Source organism: Lepidochelys kempii, chromosome 17, assembly GCF_965140265.1.
Source record: "Lepidochelys kempii isolate rLepKem1 chromosome 17, rLepKem1.hap2, whole genome shotgun sequence".
NCBI classification, from domain to species: Eukaryota; Metazoa; Chordata; order Testudines; family Cheloniidae; genus Lepidochelys; species Lepidochelys kempii.
This window is the reverse complement of record NC_133272.1, coordinates 11,876,272-11,900,727: the sequence shown is the minus strand read 5'-3', so window position 1 is coordinate 11,900,727 and position 24,456 is coordinate 11,876,272. Positions and strand designations below refer to the sequence as shown.

Genomic DNA, 24,456 nt, shown 5'->3' with positions numbered 1-24,456 from the left:
CAAAGGCAGGTTTGCCTGGGTGGCAAAGTAGACTGAGTACCCAAGGGGATTGTATGTGACTCCATGGTTAGGCTATTGTAGTGCTTGAGAAGTTCACACTTGATACTTTGGTTGGAGAAATCTAAGCATAGAACTCACAACCAGTTTGTGCCCTGCTTTGTGACAGTCTGCCCTGAGGTTGGCACTCATGGTCATGAGTCACTCCAGACAGCTTGACACTAGACTCCGAAGTCATTTTTGAAAATGTCCCTCTTGGTGCAAGAGATTTACTGTGTAAATATTCAGTGCTCTACTGTGTGTTTTTATTATTTGAATGAACACACTAAAACATACAGGTCCAAAAAGTGTTTGCGGATAAACTCTTCTGATGTCTGCTTTTGAATACATGCAGGAAAACCAAGTAGTGGATAGAAAAAATGATGTATTCAGAAAAGCATTTATACAGTCGCTGTGGGCAAATACATAAAAAGCATTTTGGCTGAGACCAAATTAACAAGAGCCGCTGTCTCAGACAATACACTCTTTTACTTGAAGACCTAAAAATCTACATTCCTTTCTGTAAGATGCCACTGAGCCTTATTAAAGAGCAACTAGTATTGATTAAACATCAATCTCTGTTGGTTAAACAACCTGGCTGTTTCCTCAAGGTGTCTGTGTCCTTTGCACTCTGGTCTCAAGAATCCTCATCCCGCTTCCAAGCAATTCAGAAAGCTGAAGGCCAGGATATTACTGATTAGCCAGCCTTGTTGCTTTATTATTTTGGCAGGTGACCTTTCCACTAGTCTAGAAAGTCTCAGAGAGGAGGACGTAACTGCTTCAAAGGGGAGTTGTTACTTCATCACAAGCACGGGGGTATGCTCGCTAGTCTCTTATGTTGGCAATAAAAGAAACAGCCTGTTAAGAAAAAACAATCCTTTGTTGGTAAATATTCAACACAAATATCTGTTCTTAAGTAACTGTCAGTTCTTAACTGGTCTACATGAGGGATCACCTCTCACCCCGTGTCGCACTGCTAAAGCTGCAGTCAGCAGGGATGCGTGAGTTGAATCCTCCTCATTATAAAAGAGAGGAGGTGGCCAGCAGGGCTTTCTCTGCGATGCTCCAAGACTCTGGGACTTGCTCTCTGTTTTGGTTCACTGTACTCCCGATTTGGTGTGGACACGCTGCAATAGGGTTTTTGGAGAGGGCTAAGGGTATGTTTCCTAAACAGCGAAGAGGGTGGAAAGGAGTTTTACTAGACAACTGGCTGGCTCAGCATCTGATGATTTTATTGGTGCAGCAAATTTACATTGTATCGTTAATGATGTGATAGGGCACCTAAAGCTTTGGATAATCATCTTTTTAGTCATTATTTAAATTGAAATTAATAAATCGATCCAGGTTAAAAACTTTTAACATATTAGTGGCATGGAGAGTCGGGGGGCTGGGGGAGAATGTCCGATTCACTGCTGCTGTAAATTGATGTAACGCTGTTTAAATGACCAGATGAGTGCCTCTACTTATGCCCTTGACCTCTCCTGCAAATGTCAGTAGCTGGAAGAAGTGACAGGAAATTGGAGGAGAAGTGAAGTCTCCAGGATTGCCATAACGTTTTCATTCTGTGACAGTGCTGGGGTGGGCAGCCTTTGAGAAAGCAGGAGCAGAATGTTCTGTCGGTCAGATGATGAGACCCCTTCTAATGAAAGTAAACAAAATAGAAGGTTTGTTATAAGTGTTTTTTTAAAAAAAGTTGTTTACTGAAAAGAAAATGGACCTCAAATATCTTAAATTTGGGTTAACGCTTTTGAACATCTCATCAGATAAAATAGAAGAGGCTGATGCGCTCCCACTGGATTCATAGATCCTAAGGCCAGAAGGAAACAGTGTGGTCATCTAGTCTGACCTCCTGCATAACACAGGCTGGAGAACTTCTCAGAAATAACTCGTTAGAACTAGAGCAGATCTTCTGGAAAAGCATCCAATCTCAGTTTAAAAATTGCAATGATTAATTACCCTCACTGGAAAAAATGTATGCTCTATTTCCAGTCTGAGTTTGGCTTTCTTTCTTTGTTTCTCTTACTCAGTCTCTAGTGGAGATTTTAAGACCTTGATCCAGCCAAGTACTTAAATGCTTAACTTGTAGGACCTGAGTAGTTCGGGTGACTTTTTACTGAAGTGTCTTTTGTCTTGTTACCTCTGAAACAGTTATATACTTCTCAAATACATTATAGACTAGTGAAAGGTCACTCATGGAACTGCTCAGGTGTTTAAAATAGAGCACATGCTTAAGTACTTTACTGGATTAGGGTTATGCTGTGATTTGGGTTTTTAAAATTTTTCTGTTTTTCATTATTTCCTTCAGTAACTGTTAAGCGGATGCGGCTTGGTCATGCTTTTTTGTTGGCTTTGCCCTATTGAGTTCCTATTGTTCCTGCAAGGGTCCTTATGGATCTTATAGGCTGAGACTTTCAAAGCTACTTAGGGGATTTAGGCACCAAATTCCCTTTCATTTCAATGAGTATTAAGATTGTTTAAATGGGGTTGACAATCTCAGCCATGTAATGTTATGTTACTGGAATATTCTTTATGGGTTCATTGATTTATTTTCCATATTGCACTTCTGTGAATTACTGTATTGATTCTTAAAAAAAATAATAGAATAAATTACCAGCAAGATGAATACGCTGAATTATTGCTAGAGTTTGGAAGATAGGGTGTGTTTTGAGACATCTTTTGTTGTCTGTTTCGATAGGCCTCCTTTTGTGATTCTGTTGCTGCAAGTGAAACTGATCTGGAAATGTGTAATTCAGTAATTGTGGTAACCCGCATCTTTCCTTTTCAGACATGTACCCTCTTCAGTGTTGTCTATGCAGAGATTTCCAGGCTAGTGCCATGGAGGCTCAGGAAAACATTTTGAGAGAGCCAGATTTATGTGAAAAGAGAAAACAGTTGTTTAGTTCACAAGCCTTGAGAATTTTTTATTTAAAGGAAAGACATACATATGGAGAGGGGAAACCATAGCCTGTTTAAGGCTGACCATACACTTAAGAGCTCTGAGATTATTTCACGTCAGAGTAGTGGGTTGTGAGCATTACCAACACAAAGAAAGGATAAGTCTCAGATTTTTCTACCCCTACTTCTCTTTTCAGAATGAGAACAGGACTGAGATCTAGACATGATGCCTATGAAATTCAGAATGCAGCATTCTTTTATTTGTTTATTTTATAAAAGCATATCTCTTACTATTTTAAAAAATGTTATTGAAGCCATGCTTTTCAAGAGCAGCTAGTTGTTTTGGTTTCAGAGTAACAGCCGTGTTAGTCTGTATTCGCAAAAAGAAAAGGAGTACTTGTGGCACCTTAGAGACTAACCAATTTATTTGAGCATAAGCTTTCGTGAGCTACAGCTCACTTCATCGGATGCATACTGTGGAAACTGCAGAAAACATTATATACACAGAGACCATGAAACAATACCTCCTCCCACCCCACTCTCCTGCTGGTAATAGCTTATCTAAAGTGATCACTCTCCTTACAATGTGTATGATAATCAAGTTGGGCCATTTCCAGCACAAATCCAGGTTTTCTCACCCCCCCCCCCAAACTCACTGTCCTGCTGGTAATAGCCCATCCAAAGTGACCACTCTCCTTACAATGTGTATGAAAATCAAGGTGGGCCATTTCCAGCACAAATCCAGGTTTTCTATTACCAGCAGGAGAGTGAGTTTGTGTGTGTGTGTTTTGGGGGGGAGAGGGGTGAGAGAACCTGGATTTGTGCTGGAAATGGCCCACCTTGATTTTCATACACATTGTAAGGAGAGTGATCACTTTAGATAAGCTATTACCAGCAGGAGAGTGGGGTGGGAGGAGGTATTGTTTCATGGTCTCTGTGTATATAATGTCTTCTGCAGTTTCCACAGTATGCATCCGATGAAGTGAGCTGTAGCTAACGAAAGCTTATGCTCAGATAAATTGGTTAGTCTCTAAGGTGCCACAAGTCCTCCTTTTCTTTTAGTTATTTTGGGTGCCTCAGTTTGGGTTCCAACTGGAGACACCTTAAAGAGGACTGATTTTTTCAGAAAATGATGAGCACCAACTCTTTGAAAATCAGACCCCTTTTTAAGCATCTCAGGAATACCAAATCACTAGTTTCTATTGAAAATCTTGCATTTTGAAAAAAAAAGGTTAAGGGCATTCTACTTAGTCTCAATTTGCTTGTTTTATGGAAAGATGGAGGAAGTGCAAAGATAAAGGCTCTGACGTTGACGTGTTAATAATGATTTGTATTGTATGGTGGTGTCAGCTCAGGTTAATGACCATAGGAAGAACTTTTATTGAAGTTGGAGAAAACAACTTCAGGATTGGACCCAAAGAATAGACATTTAGTTCAATGCTTACTCTTAAAGTAGATGTGCATCTGAGCTGTTGAGTTCAGACCCCAAAGTTTCCCCAAACCACGGTGATGGTTGGATTCGGGATCTTGAGTCGGGGCCATCTATAACTTGTAGCATAACCTAGAGCAGCAGTTCCCAAAGTGTGGTCCATGGAGCACTTGCTGATAATCTGTGGAGAGCAGGCTGGTCACAGGTTATTGGCTCTCCTCTTCATTCCCAACTGCTAAACTGCATTATAAAGAAATGGAAAGAAAAGGGAAACTGGGAATGGGCACCAGGGGTGGATCACTTGATAATTTCCTGTTGTGTTCGTTCCCTCTGAAGCACCTGGCATTGGCCGCTGATGGAAAACAGAATACTGGACTAGATGGACCTTTAGTCTGACCCAGTGTGGCCATTCTTATGTTCTTATGGAAAATACAGTAAATACTTCCTTCACATTTCTTGCTTATGTACACAATTGCTAACGTTGCCAGAGGGATGCTATTTGATTGTGAAAGGAAATTGAGGTGGTTCGTGAAATAATAAAAGAAAAGGGAAAGAGTCTGAGACAATCTCTCATCCACTCTTCGGAAAAAGTTTGATAGCTGTGACACGGAGCATCATGAGAATTTTAAAGATGTTTGAAGAAAATGTAATTGACCTTAAAGCTTTGAATGACCGTTTAACTTTAGGAGACATGACACCCTTTGATTATGTGTAAGGAAAATGGAAGGCACAATTAATGTATGTTAAAAAGAAACTTTAAGAATTGTTTAGTAGGTATGAAATTGACATTATGTTAAGATTGACATCTTATAAGGGTTCTCTTTTTCTGAAGGGTTAGTGTAGTGTTTGGCCATGTGAATGTGCAGCTTGAAGAAATTAAAGTTGGGGGGAGACAAAACTATTTGAACTAGTGCTATGGAGAGGATGAAAGTTCTATTTTGTGAAGGGGTTAAAGATTTTGAATTTTGACTTCATTCCAAATGAACAAAAACTGAACGTTTCAAACTTCTTGGAAGGAAATTTTTTTTAAAAAATGTTTTGGGTAGTTTGAAACATTTTTATTTTGACTTCTTTATTTTGTACTATAATATATATTATTATTATAATATGTATTAATAGATAATACAAAATAAAAAAACTTTGAAACAAAAGATAATTTCAAATGAAAAATGGAAACCGTTCATTCTGAAAATGTCAAAATGTTAGGTTTTGAAGTGGTTGGAACTTTTTTCTTCTGGTTTTCTTCCAAAATGAAATTCTGGTAAATTAACCCGATTTTGTGAAGTGTTTCACTTTTGATGGAACTGCATATTCTAATGGAAAATGGTTCTATCAAAATGTCTCTGACCAATTCTTATTTGAACTAATGTTGGCTTGAATGACTTGCCATGGAAGAAGTTTCTTTAAAGAAAAAAATAACTTTAAAAGCCTAAAATAAAACAAAGGTGGAGGGAGGTTGTGGAACAATATTTCACATCAAAAGAAGATAAACCAGCAGATATTTACAATTCCCTTGTGTCCTAGGAATCTAATAATGGTGTTGCTCTCTTAGTTCTGATCCAGTGAAGCACTTAAGCATGTATTTAACATGAAGCATAAGAGCAGTCACTTCAATAGGCTTATTCACATGCTTAAAGTTAAGCCATGCTTAAGTTCTTCAGGGCCTTAATTCTCTGAGAGGTTGTAAACTATTGCAAAAGGCGAAGGTTTGCCTCTAATGCAGGGTGGGAAGATGGCTAAGGACCAAATTAAAGCTGCTACGGTTTGGGCTACAATGGGGTTGAGGGAGGGTGCCCTACCTGTCTGGCAGTAGCTGTCTGAAGAGGAAAGGAGCAGACATAATGACACCTGAGGAAAATTCTACAAAAGCATTCCTTCCCACAATAGCACCAGCCTCTAAGAGCTTACTGGAGCATGGTGAGTAGGAGCAGCCATGGCCGCCCTGCAATATATAATTTTTGGCCCCCATAACACTACCAGTAGTGTTAGTGGCCTTCCAAACCTGTGATCTAGGAGCATATACAGCACCATTATGACTGCCTCCAGCATTGGAGCGTTAGCAGACGGGACGTGAGCTTCAGTTACCATTTCTTCTCCAAGCATTCATTGTAAAGGCTTCATAACTTGTACCCTAAAAGTTTCCAGACTGTCTCAACTCTGATAGATCCTTAAGTGCCCAGTGCTCTGCTTTCTGAAAACAGCACTTAAAACTGATTTATTCTCAGTGGTCTTTACCCATGAAGGAAATTGGATCAGCAGAGACTATTGTGAGTCAAGCTAGTAGCTGGCGTGAAATATGGGGTCTTTCCAAGATATTTTAGAAGGAAACTAATTCATGTTATTAATCCCGTTTTCTCTCTTTATCTTAGAGTTCACCTAGATGGGAGGCATGAAATGAATGTGACAGCACTGATGTCATTAAGGTTATGTTAAGCAATCAAAGAATAACCCTGTTATACAGCGGTTTTGAGAACTTGCATGTTGTGGGCAGTACACGCTTTTTAAAGCTCACTTATGTGCTTCTTTAAAGAGCAAAGGAATAGCTGGAGAAGGTAACACACAACTCAAGCTACAAACTGTGAATTTTTGTCCTGGCAAAACTGTATTAACTTGTGGGTTAGGGTTTCCATAGCTGTGCTCCTGCCAAATAAACTAGTATTCTGCCTCTACTTTCCTGAGCATATGAGTGTGTCTGTGCATCTTGGGCCAAATTAGCTCTGGGGTGACTCACATTACATTCTGTGGAATCTGTCCCTTGTTGGCTTCTACATGGCTTGTTCTGTCTTTCTAATCCAATCCAGGTTTCCTAGCCATTTATGCACAGGACCAGCACAATGACTGAGATTAACATGATATGATAAATTCACTGAAACTGCAGACTTGAAACCACTTTGCTGACAGGGCTGAGCAGAACATCATACACACAGATATTGGTTATCTAAGTGAAACTAAGTATGTCTGTACATATGACCAGAAAGAATGTACTTATTTAGTACTAATATAAAACTTGCCACTGTTTTGTTATATCCTATATGACTGTTTCAATCACAAATGGGAATATAGTGAAGCAATACTGCTGTATATACCTTATCAGTTACAGATATTTTATCAGCATTTTTCAGGTTGTCTTGCAGCACTTCATGGTCTGCATCATGCTTCTCAGTGAAGCAAAAGGCATAGCATAAGTTGTCTCTGGGGCGGTGACATGCCAAAATTGACCAACTAAAATATGACAGGCCATTCACTTGACAAAGCTGATCCAAGCATCACAAAATGGTGAAGTCTCCTCATTCTTTTCTAAGTAATTTGTTTTACTGTTTTCTATCAGGCAATATGATGGGAAAACAGTTAAATGCAATGGAGACTATTTCTAATCTGCATTAGTAATTTTCATTGAATTTACTGAATTAGGCCAGGTAGAATGTTAATATTACATTTATAGAGATGGAAAAAGTGTGTGTGTGAGTGGGTGAGAGAGAGAGAGACAAAACCATGTAATAAATTATGGGATTGTATGATAAATTGCAGAGCCATGTGATAATTTGTCATACACTTTTGACTGTCTTATCACCTCTCTGCCCACTAATCCATCATGTCTGGCACTTACTCTGACATTTTAAACCCTTGTGCCCCTCAGAGTTGGCAGCAACAAGGGCCGGGTTCAGTGTCTAGGGGTTTCTTTTCAATAACACAGCGCAAAACCAGCTCGAGCCCCCACCCAGTGACCTGGGACAATTACATACCACCCCCCGGGACGCCTCTAAGGGGCAATACTTCCCCTCTCACAGAGAGTCCGAGTGTAGCAAAAGCCTTTTAATAAAGGAGGGAAACAATGCGGCATTATGTGGGGAAACACCACCAACAGGATTCACAGCACAAACCATGGGCAAAAGACCCACCCCCAAGTAAGTTGGGCAGTGTCCTTTTCCCCTCAGGGTCTTAAGTCCAGCAACCCAACAGTCACCCCCCCCCCACCATGGTTTCTGTCCTTGGTCAGTGCAGCCCCGGGGCGGTGCTGGAGTCCAGCAACCCAAAAGTCACCGCTCCCACAGTTTCTGTCCTTGGCCAGCGCGGCCCCAGAGTTCAGAAGCTCATTTGCAGAGTTTACCTCCCAGCCTGAGTGGAAGAGGGGAAGACATGAGGCCACCTTACATGCGCCGCTGCTCGAGTCAACGGCCAATTGCTACACCTGTCCGTGGGATTCTGCTGCAGCCTTCACCACCAGCTGCGCCTCTCTGCCAGTTTCAAACAAAACAGTTTCAAACAAAACTGCATCTTTCTTTCTTTCGAAAACTTTCCTCCTCTCAAGTGTGGAAAGTCCCCACTTTTATCCCCCACAGGGCCACAGGATGAGTGGCATGCAGCCATATGCCCGATACAGCTTTTCTAGGCACGTTTCACAGCTGTAAACTCTGATATATCACAGCCCTGCAGAAAAACAAATGAGCTTTCTGCCACTGAAAAATGGGTTGGTCCCGTCTTTATAACCAGACCCAGTACTCATTTGTAACTCTGGAAGGGACCAAGAAATGACTTTACTCTCCAGTTGTGACATTTTCAGGGGAAGAAAAGTTTCTTGGGGCATTTTTAGACATTCATATTGTCTTTTTAACCTGTACAGTTGGTAGTAAAGGCACCTGGTTTTACATGTGGGGGAGAGCTAGATATAGATATCTCATATCACTCGCAAACAGAGTATAATATGTTTTTAGAGTACTCCTAGTCTCCCAAGTATATGATTTATTTCATGACAATCTTAATCTATACTTAGATTATTAATTCTTTGGGGCAGAGACTAACTGGGTTCTGTGATGGGCCCCTGGAAGCCATCATAATAAATAATATTACAAATCCACTTGAAGAGTTTGTGCTGATTCTTACTATTACAGCATGTGAGTTTAACAATTGCTATATCAGAATAGATTAATGGTCCACATAGTCCAATATGTTCTCTAGCTGGATGCTACAGAGGAAGACATACAATTCTTTTAAATATACCAAATTGGACTATCGGGAACATTTTTTTTTCTGACCTCTGATCTCTATCTTGGCTGAAAAAATGTACAAAATTTCAGGAAGGCATTTAAACTCTCTATTGACTTCCCATCTGAGGAGGCTCCTATGTGCTGTTTATTCCAGAAATATCCTGATATTAATGAATCATGGCACAGCTTGCCTTTGTTTGACTGGAGTATATAAATTACTGACATGTAGAACTAAAACCTCCTACTGTTTCATTATCCATGTTCTGTATGGATTGGGGAGGGAATATTGGATCATAAGTGTGTTAAACATGCAGCTAACATGTCTCTGGAATCACATTAGCACCTGTTATGCATAGTTTGTTCTTTACAGGGCTATGCCAATTAAATTGAGCCCTTGGTCTTATGTTAATTCTGTTAGTATTTGCTATCTTGGCGATGTCGCTCCAAAACCAAGACACTTGTTCTAATCTAATATAGTGGATGGGTGAGATTGGTGATTGTTGTTGATGTCTGTAATCTAGGCTGGAAATGGGCCTATTTGAGGGTAGGTTACATCATAACTGATTATTAATGTTGAATAAACTAGAGACTACCCCAAAGTGCCACGCTAAATCTGATTACTTCTGAACTTTGGTAAGTGTCCAAAACCTAAACCTGGATTTGAAATTTGCAAATGGACTCCTACCCTTTACAATGGACTGAATACGCTCAGTTTCTTTCAAATTGTGTAGTGCTCAAAGGTGGTGGCTTTTTTTTTGTTTAAGTGTTGATGTACTGGACTTTTGATATCTCTCATGGCGCTGATAGACGTAAGTTTGAGGCACACTGAAGTGTATCCATATTAGATCCAGCGGATCACAATTAGAGAAACATTGGTAGAAAAACACTCATGATGACACAGGCTCCAAGAGTGCTTGTGTATATCCTCTTACCTCTGCTGGACTGGACTAACAGTGATTGCACTTAGAATTTGATACAATGGACCAAATTCTCTGCTGGTTATTGAATGTAGTTCAGTAATACTACGTACTTATTGCTTTTAGAGGATCAGATTGCAGCAAAGGGAATACAACAGCCTGCAAGATAACCTGGTTCATGCTTTACTGAATAATGCATTTTTTAACGTTTGATTTTATTTGGTATATATTAAATTCATGTGTGAGTGGTGAAGGGGAGAACAGGTTTCTGTCAGTGAGATGAGTACAGGAGGCATACCGTGTCAAAGACTGTATAGGTGGTCTGAAATCTTTGTTTGAAATGTGAGCTTTAAAAAAAACAAGATATTTCCACTCTTTAAATTGCTTCTGACCTAGATGTTGTAAGCTCGTTAATCCCACATACTTCATAATATGCATAAAAATGTCAGCTCTTTCCCAGCTACTCAGCAAAGATTCCATAGCTAGTGCTGTAGTGAGACGCATACGAGTTGTTACTAGCAAATGCGCTGTAGGGTAATCCTGAAAAATAGTGGAGAATTATTAGAAATATTTATTCATCTACAGTTTGCAGAATAAGTGACCAGGTCCATTTTTATACTGCTTTTATTTTTGCTCTTTTTATTACGTGTTCTCTTCTTTACTGATTCTCAGAATTCAGTGATTCACAATGGGTTTTGAAGTGTTTCTGTGGCCTGCATAATGCATAGTATCTGAGAGCCTCACAGTCTTATTATGTATTTATTATCACCACACCCCCGTGAGGTATGGCAGTGCTATCATACCCATTTTACTCATGGGGAACTGAAGCACAGAGACAGTGAGTGACTTGCCCCGTGTCACACAGTGTCTGTGGTAGAACAGGAACTTGAACCCAGGTGCCCCAAGAGAGTTCCCTAACCACTTGTCCATCCTTCTTTCTCTATCATTATTCTATTCTATATAGATTCTTATATAACCCTCATTTCCATTGTATGTGAGCCTCTTCCAATAGTGCATTAAGTGACATGACTAACATCTGTTATGAGGATTGTTTTTGTTTTCATGCTCTGCAGGAGAACATTATGTGCATGTTGTAATGTTTTGTTGTGGTAGGACTTTGTTTTTATAAATGTCCAGGCTGTTCTATATTTGTTAGAGAAGGCAGGTTGAAGAAGGCAGAAGGTGCTGAGGCTTGTGATGGTCTTTTCTTGCTGTGGGAGTTGGTTCCACACTCTGACCCGACCCCTAGAAAGCTCTGTCTGCTGTACAAATGAGCTTTACCGTATGGTAGAAAGTTCCATTGTGCCTGAGGAGTTCTTGACCTTGGCCCTGGTGCTTCAGGTTGTCTTTTAGATATCTTGGGTGTGCCTTGAAGATGAGGACATAGATTTTGAACTTGATTGGATATTCCATGGGAAGCCACTTGCAGAGAGTGGAGGACAAGGTGTCTCATTGTTATGAAGTAGGGTCTGATCCAACACCCGCTGAAGTCAGTGGGAGACTTTCCATTGACTTCACCAGGCATTGGGCCAGGTGAGTGGATCAGACTTTCAAAAGGCTCAGCACCCATAGCTGGGGCCATATTTTCAAGAGCACAGCTCCCATTTAGGCACCAAAATCCATAGCCACGTTTTCAAAAGAGCTCAGCATGTTCCATGCATGTTAGGTGCTGAAGGGTCACATTGGTAACTGCTGGCTACTGATCTCTTGAAAAATCTGGCCACTCTTATAGATGTCAAAATAGGAGCTGAGATTTCTTGAAAATCTAGTATTCAGGGTCTTCTCCCATCCTTGTGACTTCTCTGCTTGTTCCAAGATTTGAGAGACCTAGGGCAGTCTGTAGCTAGTTCATTTTCAGGTTTAAATTTAAAAAAAAACATTGTTAATGTAATCTCATCTCTAACCTTCCCCCATCACTTGCAATTAGAATGTAAGCCATTACAGTCCATTGGTTTCTGCCTCTGTATGGGATCTGATTATCTTTTTTGTTACTATAATTTACATAATGATGTAATTAGCATAAATTGCTATAATGATAGTATAAATAAAGACTGCCAGAAAAAAATCTGTGACACGTTGATATCTCATCAGAGAGGTTCAGTCCTGCTAAGCCTTGTTATTATTTTACCTCATTAAAACGCTTTCAGTAAATAATAAAACACACAATTTCCCCGTAATCAGCTTCATTTCAATGGCTAATGAAATTTCTCTGGCATTTTCTCTAGTAGGTCATGCTGTACAATCCTCTCTCCCACAGAGCTGTAACTCTTCAGTAGTACTATTGTGTTATATTGCCATCATGACAAAGAAGGCCTCCAATTATGTAAGCCTCCATAATTTAGCCTGTACAATAAAGCCTGTGTGGTCCTGAGATCTGTTGCTCGTTTAGAACTCAGGAACAAAAAGTCCCTTCTGATGAGCCAGATTTTTAAACCCTTTCTTTCTATACTTTTCTGTAGGTATGTTTGGATTCAGAAGAGTTTATTTACTTGTTTGGGTAGCAAAATGTGAAATATTTATCTGCTAAAACTAGAGCTGAATGAATAATTGATTTTTATTTTATTTTTTTCCAGTTCAGGGACCCAACTTGAAGCCTCTCAAAAGATTTAGTTTTAGGTCAAACAAAATGTCTCAGTGGACCAAAACAAACTTATGTTGTTGTTTTTTCTTTTTGTTTTGGATCACTTTCAGGTGTGTTTTATTCCATGGGGGAGAGAGGAGCTTAAAATAAAAAAAATAGCTAAATTTCTCAATGAACTGTCATGAAAAGTTGAAATGTTTCATTTAATGTTCAACTTTTTCAAGAAAAAATTTCCTTCACTCCTCCCGCCCAAAAAAACCCAATTAACTGAATTCTATGCAAATTCGTGAAGAGTTTGAAAAAAAAATGCATTTTCCAGCAAAATTACTGTTTGGAAAAAATAAAAAAATAAAAAAATTCCACACAGCTCCATCTAAAATCATTCATCAGTGCTGCAAACAAGCATCTTCCATGCCATTAAAACACAGTATTTTGTTGTCTGGGTTTTCAAAAGAACACTGCACCCAGCAGCTTCTATTAAAGAATCAAAGATGCAATTGAATCCAGAGCTTGAATAAAACTCTGCCCCTATATAAACCTCTGTTAATTTATCAGTAATATTTTATGACTAGGAGGGGCAGGGAGAGAAAGGAGGTTGTTTTTTGTAAAGCACATACACCCAGAAAATGGGTATGCACCTCATAGCAGGATACTGAGCCTTGGGCACATGTGTACCTCTTAGTGTCCCGTTATGGTCCTTGCTCCCTTCCAGACTGGGAGCTGTAGTTGCAAGTCACATGCTTTCTCCTAGTCTGATGCCCAATAGGAAGTTGCATTTTGAGCTTCCTGCCTCCTTAGCTGGAAAGCAGATGAGAGAGTTAGGGCCAAGGGAGGTTCTGTGCATTGGTCAGGCAGAAGGCCTGAATGGGTACAGCTACACTGCAGGGGGAAAAACTGCAACCCACAGCAGCGAGTCTAAGAGCCTGGGTTAACTGACTCGGGCGCACACTATGGGTCTAAAAATAATACCCGTGTAGACGTTTGCCTCTTGGGCTGGATCCTGGGCTCTGAAACCCAGTGAGGGGGTGTGTTTCCAAGCCCAGAATCCAGCCCAACTGGGCATGTTTACATTGCTATTTTGAGACCTGCAGCATGAGCCCCACGAACCAGGGTCTGTTGATCCAGGCTCTGAGACTTGCTGCTGCAGTGTGGGGTTGTTGGTTTTTGTTTTGTTTGTTTTTTGCAGTGTCGATATACCCAGAGGGGCACACCTGCAGATGGAGGGCTGTAGAACCTGGAGACAACAGCTAAGACAAGACCCTGAGGGGACAGGGAGGTGGTTTGGGTGGTGTTTTCAATCTTTGTTAGTAAAGAAAATCCTGGAGCAAAGGAACTAAAATAACACAGTTGTTTGGAGTGTGATTTCCCCCTCCCCACCTAGTGGATGTTGACCACTTTATACATCTCCTCCCAGAACAGAGGATGGAACCCTAAAGACACTGAATAGGACTATTCAAATACAGTAGCTAAGCTGAGATCTCACAGGCCATGCGTGGAAAAGCAGCCTAGGATACTTGATGACCTGGTTTAAGGGGAGGGAGATCTCCCAGGAATTGAACTATGGACAAAGATATACCTTGTGAATATATTTATGGATTATCCCCTGAGAAACACTGGGATAGCAGGAAGAGTGGTCTACTTAAGATGACTATGTCAAAGTGGGGGGGGAGGGGGTTGGATGCTGGGATTTTGACAAGGGAATCAAACCCCAGAGTTAGCTCTCTGAAGCATGCATGCTTCCTTTTGTGAAACTTAGTGAGAATGCCTTCTCTAGTTTAACTTTTTGCTAAAACTAGGTATGTCGAGACAACCATTTACTGTAGTTTTAAATCCTTTTCTCTCTACCTTTTAATAAATCTTGTGTTATAAAGAGTCCAGCTGTTCAGTAGGATTTTCATGCTCTGAGGAGAAGAAACATTCAGACAGTCTCCTAGAGAGTGACCCTATAGGGTAAAGTGTTCTGAAACCATTTAACACTCCTGTCAAACAGCCTGTATAGACCCCAGTGAAATGTGATGCTATGATTGACTAGTGTCGAAGGGGGAGATGTTGAAAGATCAAACAGGAGACAGAGGTGGAGATGGGTTTGATGGTGACACACCTTGAAGAAAAATTATTTCATACTAATTATCCAAGCACTATAGTGTGAATAATTAGGCTATCATACAGTAATAGTAGGAATTGACAGGAATGGGAGAATTCTTCAGATTGACCGTAATCCTGCCAAATGCTGATCGCTCCCAATTCCCATCGAAGCCAACTGGTGTTACTGTGCTAGAGAAAGGTGAAACGTAAACCCAAGACCTTGTCCAGTTATCAGTAAAGATTCCACAGCTCCTTGCCCCTGGCATGGTCTAACCCATTGTTTTCCTGTTCCAGTTTTAGGTTTAAGATAAAATTAAATAGATACTGAGCTAAAATTTATCCTACATGTCTAGTGCCCTTCTATAATCCTTTTTGGTTTGCACACCGCTCACATTCATGCAGTAGTTGGCTTCGTTAGGAGTTTAGCCAGTTTTTGAAATCCATGGCTGCTTTTTATGTTGTTAGGGTTTCCAGAAAGCACTTATATTTAGCTAAAATTGACAAGTTTTTAAAGTGCTTATATACCAATGCTAGAAGTCTAAATAATAAGATGGGTGAACTAGAGTGCCTCGTATTAAATGAGGATATTGATATAATAGTCATCCCAGAAACTTGGTGGAATGAGAATAATCAATGGGACACATTAATACCAGGGTACAAAATATATCGGAAAGACAGAACGGGTAGTGCTGGGGAGGGGTAGTGGCACTATATGTGGAAAAAAAGTGTAGAATCAAATGAAGTAAAAATCTTAAATGAGCCAAACTGCACCATTGAATCTCTGTGGGTAGTAATTCCATGCTTGAATAATAAGGATATAGCAGTAGGGATATATTACGGACCACCTGACCAGGATGGTGATAGTGACTGTGAAATGCTCAGGGAGATTAGAGAGGCTATTAAAATAAAAAACTCAATAATAAAGTGTGACCTTAGCTCAGTGGTTTGAGCATTGGCCTGCTAAACCCAGGGTTGCCAGTTCAATCCTTGAGGGGGCCATTTAGGGATCTGGGGCAAAAATTGGGGATTGGCCCTGCTTTTGAGTGGGGGGGTTGGACTAGATGACCTCCTGAGGTCCCTTCCAACCCTGATATTCTATGACCTTGCAAATTTGTATTTGCGGAGAGGGATAGCTCAGTGGTTTGAGCATTGGCCTGCTAAGCCCAGGGTTGTGAGTTCAATCCTTGAAGGGGCCATTTAGAGATCTGGGGCAAAAATTGAGGATTGGTCCTGCTTTGAGCAGGGGGTTAGACTAGATATTCTATGATTCTATGCTTTGAACTATCCCCATATTGTCCTGAGGTGATATGTGCCCAGTCAGGACACAGAGATAAAGTTCCTTGACACCTTAAATGACTGCTTCTTGGAGCAGCTAGTCCTGGGAATGGGCAACAGGGGATGGATCACTTGATGATTACCTGTTCTGTTCATTCCCTCTGGGGCAGCTGGCATTGGCCACTGTCAGAAGACAGGATACCGGGCTAGACAGGATACTGGGACCTTTGGTATGACCCAGTCTGGCCGTTCTTATGTTCTAAGTGTGCTGGATGTTTCAGGGTTGCTGGGTTTTTTTGTTTTGTTTTTGTGGGGGCAGAGGGGTTTTGGTACAAACATTAATTGGCTAATCCTGACAACAACCCTAGAAAGAAGGCAAGCATAATTACCCCATTTTTATATATAAAGAAACTGAGATACAGAGAATAAATGTCTTTGATTTGCCAGTGGCCGCTCAGCATGGCAATGGCATAATCTGGAAATGGATTAGCGGTGTGCTGTCATACCGATGGGTATAAAGAGTGCAGAGACCCATGTGTGGTTCTGGCAAGGGGAACAGATCATTTGTGCTACTTCCGGGTGAAGGTGAGACCTACAGTTAATTCTTTCAGTGTCTGTCAGTCCTTTATTGGTGGTCTAGTTTCTAGTCCAATACCAGTTCACAAGAGCATTCTATGTGTGTTATGTATGCGCTTGCTTTTATATACACACGAAAACAAGCCTTGTGCTTGAGGCATTATGTGATGCGTTCATTCTCTGTCGTCATGCTGAGAGAGATCAGAGGAAATGTTTGCTGTTTAGAATTGGCAAGTTACATTTCCCCTTTGCTCTCATAGCCACTTAAAACTCTCCAAAAACAGTAGAACAACCACCAGAAACCCGCAGCAGCAGCAGAAAATGAGAACCTACCTTAAACACCAAATACCACCCTACAACTGTTTCCTAGGTAACCAACACACATAGCTAGAGCAAAGGTGCGGAACACTGTGCGTGGACACCAGAGAGTGCCTTGCTAGATCTACTTTTAAATGCTTTTAAGAATACTGCAGAAAAGCAGCCCCCAAAATGGACAATGTGATATTCCATTGACCCTTACTGGGTTTGCTCGTGGGGAAGGAATTCTTAATGTGAGACACTCTCTTTTCACGTAGGCTTGAGGGGTTTGTTTCCCCTAGGCTTACCAGGAGAGACCCATTCATGTCCACCGACTGTTACTGTCACATCCCTAGTATGTGTAAGTTCTGCCATCCTTAGTATATTGCTACCCAGGCAACCTGTTTTGCTAGAGCCAGCCATCCTTCAGGAGGTGAGGATGAATGTAATACTCATTGAGGCCCTTGGTATATATTTGTCTGTCTTTTCTCTCCTTTTCCTCCTTCCATTGTGGTTGCTAGATGGAAAGACATTTCTTGATGCTCTGAGCGGTGTGAGAGATTTTTTTTTTCTCTTCCTCAGCAAGGCTTCACAATCTGGTTGTCTCCCCCCACACCCCCTGAAATGTTCAGACTGGAGAATCTCGCCCTTTCCTTAGCCATAGGGACAGTGGGAACAGTTTCTCCAATCCATGATGTGAAGCTGAAGGGTGTCTTCAGATTTGTGTCCTGCTTGCCTGACCACCAAAATAGATAGGTTCCTTTCCTTTGAGAACATGCATTTGGGGCTCCTCTAAAAATGGAAAATTGAGCAGATTTAAATTTAGGTTGAGTCAATAATATGTAGAAAGCCGCATTTCTATAGACTTTTGTGCTCTCAATTAATTTGATTAAAGCACAGGGTCTGTTAATGTAGCTTATGAGATCTGTTTCTTAACCTGAAGCGTTTTATTAAGCTAAGAAAGAAATTGATTTGTACATGATCAGCAAGGATTTCCTCTATTACAGAGGAGAAAAAATGAAGAATAAGTTTAGATTTACCCATACCAATGTCATAATCTACCTGGCTGCAGTAGAGAGAGATGACAGGATCATTACAGGAAACCCATCTAATACTACCAAGTTACATTTTCTGAGAATCTGTTTTGATCCTGGAGATTTACAAGTTTCATCCCTCAATTTCTGAGAAGAGAAGATGAACAGAAATAGTGCAACTTTGCTGCAAAACTTCAGCACCATTTGAATAATAATTTCAGCACATCTGCAGCAGACACGGTCATTAGGGCATGGATGGAGGATATATTGCATAATGCAGCTTACCTACTGGTCTGTCACTTGTGGAATGTATGAACAAAAGTGTTGCTGTATAAGATCGCACCAATGGTCCATCTAGTGTTCTCTCTCTTTGAAAGCGGTAAGTATATAGAGGAAGCTACAAGAAATCCAGTAATTGACATTTATGGAATAACTTGCCACAAGGGAAGTTTCTTCCTGACCACAGCAAGTTAGTGATTGGCTTATGCATAAAGGTTTACACTGAAAACAAACCAGAAAACTTTGAAATTTCATTTTTTTATAAATTGGATGGTGAATAAATATTTAGATAAATGTCTATTGTTAAACCTCTAGGGTCCTAATCACATTCAGATACGTTTATATATTGTGTCAAAAAGTACGTTAAATTGATGGTTTTCCCTTTGTGATTGGATGGTTTTTTGATATCTAACTCTGAGACTAGACTATAACTGGATTCACTGCTCTTCTGTTGTTTGTTATGTAGTGAGTGTTAAAGCTGTATATTTATGCAAATTAGGGGAACAAATATTCCAGGGATGTTGTATCCAGACCTCAACCCCTTTGCTAACAAATGTAACAAGTGCTTTTAGTATAAATAATTGTCTTTATCCCTGTAGGTTAAATAAGACATGAGAGAAACCATCGTCTATAAAACATGGCATGGTTGCTATCAATAATCTGTGCTTGTTGAAATTAGTGGCACTATGAGCCTATTCTGAAGCCAGAGGAGAGGCTTCCCATTATTATTGTTTACAACACAGTAGTGCCTAGGTAGTTCTCCAACAGAATTCAGGGCCCTACTGGGCTAGGTGCTATAGAAACACACAATGAGAGACAGTCCCTTCCCTATGAAGCTTACAAGCTGAATTGACAAGAGACAAACAAGGTGGGAGAAAGGCAGTAATATTACATGGGAAACTGAGGCACGGAAAGATTACGTCACTTGCCCAAGGTCAAACGGGGTGGGGGTCTAGTGGGCTCTTTAGTCTAGCAGAGAAAAGTATAACACAATCCAATGGCTGGAATTTAAAGCTAGTCACATTCAGACTGAAAATAAAGTGTACATTTTTAATAGTGACAGTAATAAACCATTAGAACAACTTACCAAGTGTCATGGAGGATTCTACATCATTGAAAATTTTTAAACCAAGATTGGCTGTTCTAAAAGGTCTTATTTAGAAATTATTGTGGGGATGTTTATGGCCTGTGTTAAAAAGGAGATCAGCCTACTTGATCACAATGGTCCATTCCGGCCTTGGCATCTCTGAAATCTATGGCACAGTCTGGAACCAAACCCAGCTCTCCTGAGTCCTAATCCAGTGCCTTAACCAAAAGATCATCCTTTCTCTCTGACTTCAGAGAGTATTGGATCATGCCCTAAATGAGAGCTAAGCGTTCTTATAAGAATGAAAGATTCTGTTGCATGTGGAACTGCAAGACACCTAGTCCATGCTCCTGGTTGATCACAGGATTCCCAACAGAAATGTTTCTAATTTAAAACCAGACTAAATGTCTTGTCTACACATGGAGCTACTGAGGAATAGCTATTACACTTTAAATCTGAATTAACTTGTAAGTGTAGACAAGCTCTTAGTGACTCATCTCTACAGATCTCTTTAAACAATCAGATAGCCAAATGCTAAAGTGCTAAGTTTCTATTTTTTTCTCCCTTTCAGGTGAATTGTATAGAGCCTCTTTGAGAAAACAAAGATTCCCTGCACAAGGCAGCATTGAAATACATGAAGACAATGAGGTGAGATTCTTTCCTGCAATAAATAGCTTTGCTGATTTCCTGAATCTGAAGACTAGATGCGGAAATAAGTGTTGATTATAAAAGTTTAGCTAACCCAGTTACATCAATACTTTTATCTGAATGTTCCTGAGAACCGTATTCTATTTCAGCTGTTTTATTTGTTTATTACACTTTATACATTCATTAACAATTGCCTCTCCACACCCTTTAGGTGCTTTTGGCACAAATATAAAATCCATCAGAATCTCCAAATGGTGCCACCTGTACCCATCCCACAACTTACTATACCAACTAAAATCAATCTTTCCCACAAACATTGACACGTCACACTTTCTTCCCCAAAAGTCTGTCTGCTTTGCAACATGCCATGAAAGTCAACATGTCCAGGTTATTTGGGGACAAAAGGGAGTGAGTGTCAAAGGTGAGGGACCCTGCTGGAAAATGGCCTGCCGGATGGTCTTGTAAACCAAGGGTGGTCCAGAGCACATGCTTCTGCTCTTGCAGGTATGAGACAATCAAATGAGGGGAGGGAGTCTCTCATGAAGGCAGGTCCCTAGGTCTGCCAAGACTTTGTCAAGGTGATATAATGCTGTCTTTATATCCAGATGAATTTTGGGAGTAGAAAATCGGAGTATAACAGCATCAGTGTGTTGAGCAGTACCTGGGTCAAACTCTGCCACCTCTACTTAATACTAGGTAGCTCTTCATTCTACGAGTGGCCTTGCTGATATTGGGTCTGCTTGCAAAAATCAAGTACCACCTAACATAGTAAAAGTATCAGAATCTAGCCCCTTGTAATTCTAGGATTCTGCTAATTGCAACAGCTCATCTTTCTATCGCCATGACTCCATTTTCAAAGCACTTTGTCCAAACCTGCCCCAAAGTTCCAAATTGTCTGAGCTCTGAGAATATATTGATGGAATTATAAGCGCTTTTGATGGCTCAGTGCATCCTTTCCCCTGTCTAATAGGTGCATGTGCAGTCACTGGAAATGATTAGTGGCCTTTCAGAGATGTTGCATAATTAGTTTGGCTGAAAAAAACCCACATTTTCCAAAGAGAGATTACCATGTCTATTTAGTGCCACATTGTAAAGACCTATGTTGAAATGCAGATTTAGTAAAAGTCTCAGTAGCAGTAATAGAAAATAAATTTGGTTTCTAGAAGAAAGAACAGAAACCGAGCAAATGCACAACTCTCCCTAGCAGTTTTTAGCTAGCCAGAGTCTGTCCATTCACACAGTAGTTATAGTACAGGTGTCAACAGTGCAAGCTTTCACACTCTTACCCAGCCTGGTCCAAAGCTCACTGAAGTCAGTCATTCCGCTGACTTCAGTGTGTTTTTGTTGTCTCTCTGTAACTTTAGAAGGACCACCTCTAGGCATGAATGAAGCTCATTCTGAGACTGCCAAGAAGTATGCCAGTTTAAATTGACTTGTAAGTTGCTTTTGTGATGATAGAAATAGGACTGAGTCCATTAACTCGCTTCCCATATTCCATCTGATGACAGTGACTTTCTGTCCCTACTAATTTTAACTGATAACCTAGATGCTGCAACCGATTCCTTGAGCCTTCCAATCCCCCAAACAGCCTTCTGCAGTGCCAGCTGATCAAAGAGAGAGAATTTAGTGTTGGGTGTGGAAGGAGGTAACCCTGTCCTTTGAGCAAAATTGAGTTTCTATATTAGTAAATCACGTAAAGAACATTTGGGGAGGGGGGCGGGAAACCTGTGAATTAGAAAAAGAATAGAACCTTATTAAAGTTTACTTTGCTGATCAGCAAATTCTTACGACAAACATGGCAGTAATTGCTCTACTTCTCAGCGAAGATTCTGCAGCAGAGCATTTAGTGGGTCTGTCATTACTAAAATCTCATTTCTTTTAAAAAAATATACTGTACTCCATTTAAGTAGAGGTGATCCCGGCAATTACAGGCTGGTAAACCTGACTTCAGTATCGGGCAAACTGGTTGAAACAATAGTAAATAATAAAATTGTCAGACGCCTAGATGAACATAATTTGTTGGGTTTTGTAAAGGGAAATCATGCCTCCCCAATCTACTAGGATTCTTTGAGGGGGTCAACAAACATGCAGACAAGGAGGATTCAGTGGATATAGCGTACTTAGATTTTCAGAAAGCCTTTGACAAGCAAAGTAAGCTGTCATGGGATAAAGGGGAAGGTCCTCTTATGAATCGGTAACTGGTTAAAAGATAGGAAACAAAGGATTGGAAGAAATGGTCAGTTTTCAGAATGGAGAGAGGTAAATAGTGGTGTCTCCCAGGGGTCTGTACTGGGACCAGTCCTATTCAATATATTCATAAGTGATCTGGAAAAAGGGGTAAACAGTGAGGTGGTAAAATTTGCAGATGATACAAAACTACTCAAGATAGGTAAGTCCCAGGCGGACTGCAAGAGGATCTCTCAAAACTGGGTGACTGGGAAACAAAATAGCAGATGAAATTCAATGTTGATGAATGCAAAGTAATGCATATTGGGAAACATAATCCCAACTATACATAGCTAATTTAGACCCCATCATTTTATGTTACCACTCAAAAAGAGATCTTGGAGTCATTGTGGATAGTTCTCTGAAAACATTCACTCAATGTGCAGGGGCAGTCAAAAAAGCAAACAGGATGTTGGGAATCATTAGGAAAGGGATAGATAATTAGACAGAAAATATCATTGCCTCTATATAAGCATGAAGGGGCATACAAATGTTTAGTATATCTGGCATGTACATACCTTGCAATGCTGGCTACAAAACTGCCATGCGAATGCCTGTTTTCACTTTCAGTTGACATTGTAAGTAAGAAGCGGACAGCATTATCTCCGTTAAATGTAAACAAACTTATTTCTCTTAGCGATTGGCTGAACAAGAAGTAGGACTGAGTGGGCTTGTAAGCTGTAAAGTTTTACATTATTTTGTTTTTGAATGCAGTTATGTAACAAAAATCTACATTTGTAAATTGCACTTTCACGATAGAGATTGCACTACAGTATCTGTATGAGGTGAATTGAAAAATACTATTTCTTTATCATTTTTACAGTGCAAATACTTGTAATAAAAATAATATAAAGTGAGCACTATACATTTCGTATTCTGTGTTGTAGTTGAAATAATTATATTTGAAAATGTAGAAAAAAACATCCAAAATATTTAATAAATTTCAATTGGTATTCTATTGTTTAACAGTGTGATTAAAACTGTGATTAATCGTGATTACTTTTTTAATCACGATTAATTTTTTTGTGTTAATCATGTGTGTTAACTGCGATTAATCGATAGCCCTAATTGGAATCGCAAAAGGTTCAGAAAAGGGCAACAAAATTATTAGGGGTATGGAACAGCTGCCATATGTGGAGAGATTAATAAGACTGGGACTTTTCAGTTTGGAAAAGAGACAACTAAGGGTGAACGTGATAGAGGTCTATGAAATCATGCCTGGTGTAGAGAAAATAAATAAGGAAGTGTTATTTACTCCTTCTCATAATATAAGAACTAGGGGTCACCAAATTAAATTAATGGGCAGTAGGTTTAAAACAAACAAAAGAGTATTTTTTCACACAACGCACAGTCAACCTGCGGAACTCCTTGCCAGAGGATGCTGTGGAGGCCAAGACTATAACAGGTTTCAAAAAAAGAACTAGATAATTTCATGGAGGACAGATCCATCAATGGCTATTAGCCAGGATGGGCAGGGATGATGATGATGTCCCTAGCCTCTGTTTGCCAGAAGCTAGGAATGGGTGATGGGATGGATCACTTGCTGATTACATGTTGGCTGTTCATTCCCTCTGGGGCAGCTGGCACTGGCCACTGTTGGAAGACAGGATACTGGGCTAGACGGACCTTTGTTCTGACCCAGTATGGCCGTTCTAAGGCAAAACATTCTCTGTCAGCTTCTCAAAGCAGACACGTCAACGTATGGGTCTATTGCTGTTTCACTGATAGTTTTTTCATTCCTTTCCAGTCAATGGAAGCGTGTCATTAATGTTTTTGACTTTGAACAAGAGGTCCCCGACCTAAAAAGGTTGAGAAAGACTGCACTCTAACCCCTGCTGACGTAGAATGTTGCTGACACAGAATTATTTTTCTTTTCTAGAAAATGTGAGGGTTTCAGTTTAAATCTTTCTGACAGATCCAACAAAATGAGATTAGTTTAGCTCTTGATACTAGACATTTAGGCTGCCTCAAGATTTTGGATATCGTCCCATCTGGATACACTGCCAATAGCATTTGTTGTGCATAAAACCATTCATAATCTTCTTTGGATCTGACTTCTACATCTAAGCCTCAGGCATAAAAGCTTCCACGCTAGAGTATAGTGTG

General features: G+C 40.2%; 1 protein-coding gene across 11 annotated transcripts in view; it reads left to right on the top strand.

Moving 5' to 3' along the window:
- Nucleotides 1–24,456, top strand: part of PITPNM3 (PITPNM family member 3) — a 357,658-nt gene that overhangs the window by 219,028 nt on the left and 114,174 nt on the right. For 8 of the 11 annotated variants that reach the window (XR_012155383.1, XM_073315258.1, XM_073315263.1 and 5 more), the window contains one exon: nt 20,048–20,124. Coding sequence is in view for 10 of the 11 variants with exons in the window: in XM_073315258.1 (XP_073171359.1) it covers nt 20,048–20,124 (77 nt within the window). In the remaining variant the exon portion in view is untranslated. Of the gene's footprint in view, nt 1–1,054; nt 1,194–1,530; nt 1,701–18,444; nt 18,490–20,047; nt 20,125–24,456 lie in introns of those variants that run through there. The other 3 variants (XM_073315266.1, XM_073315265.1, XM_073315267.1) reach the window with 3 other exon arrangements.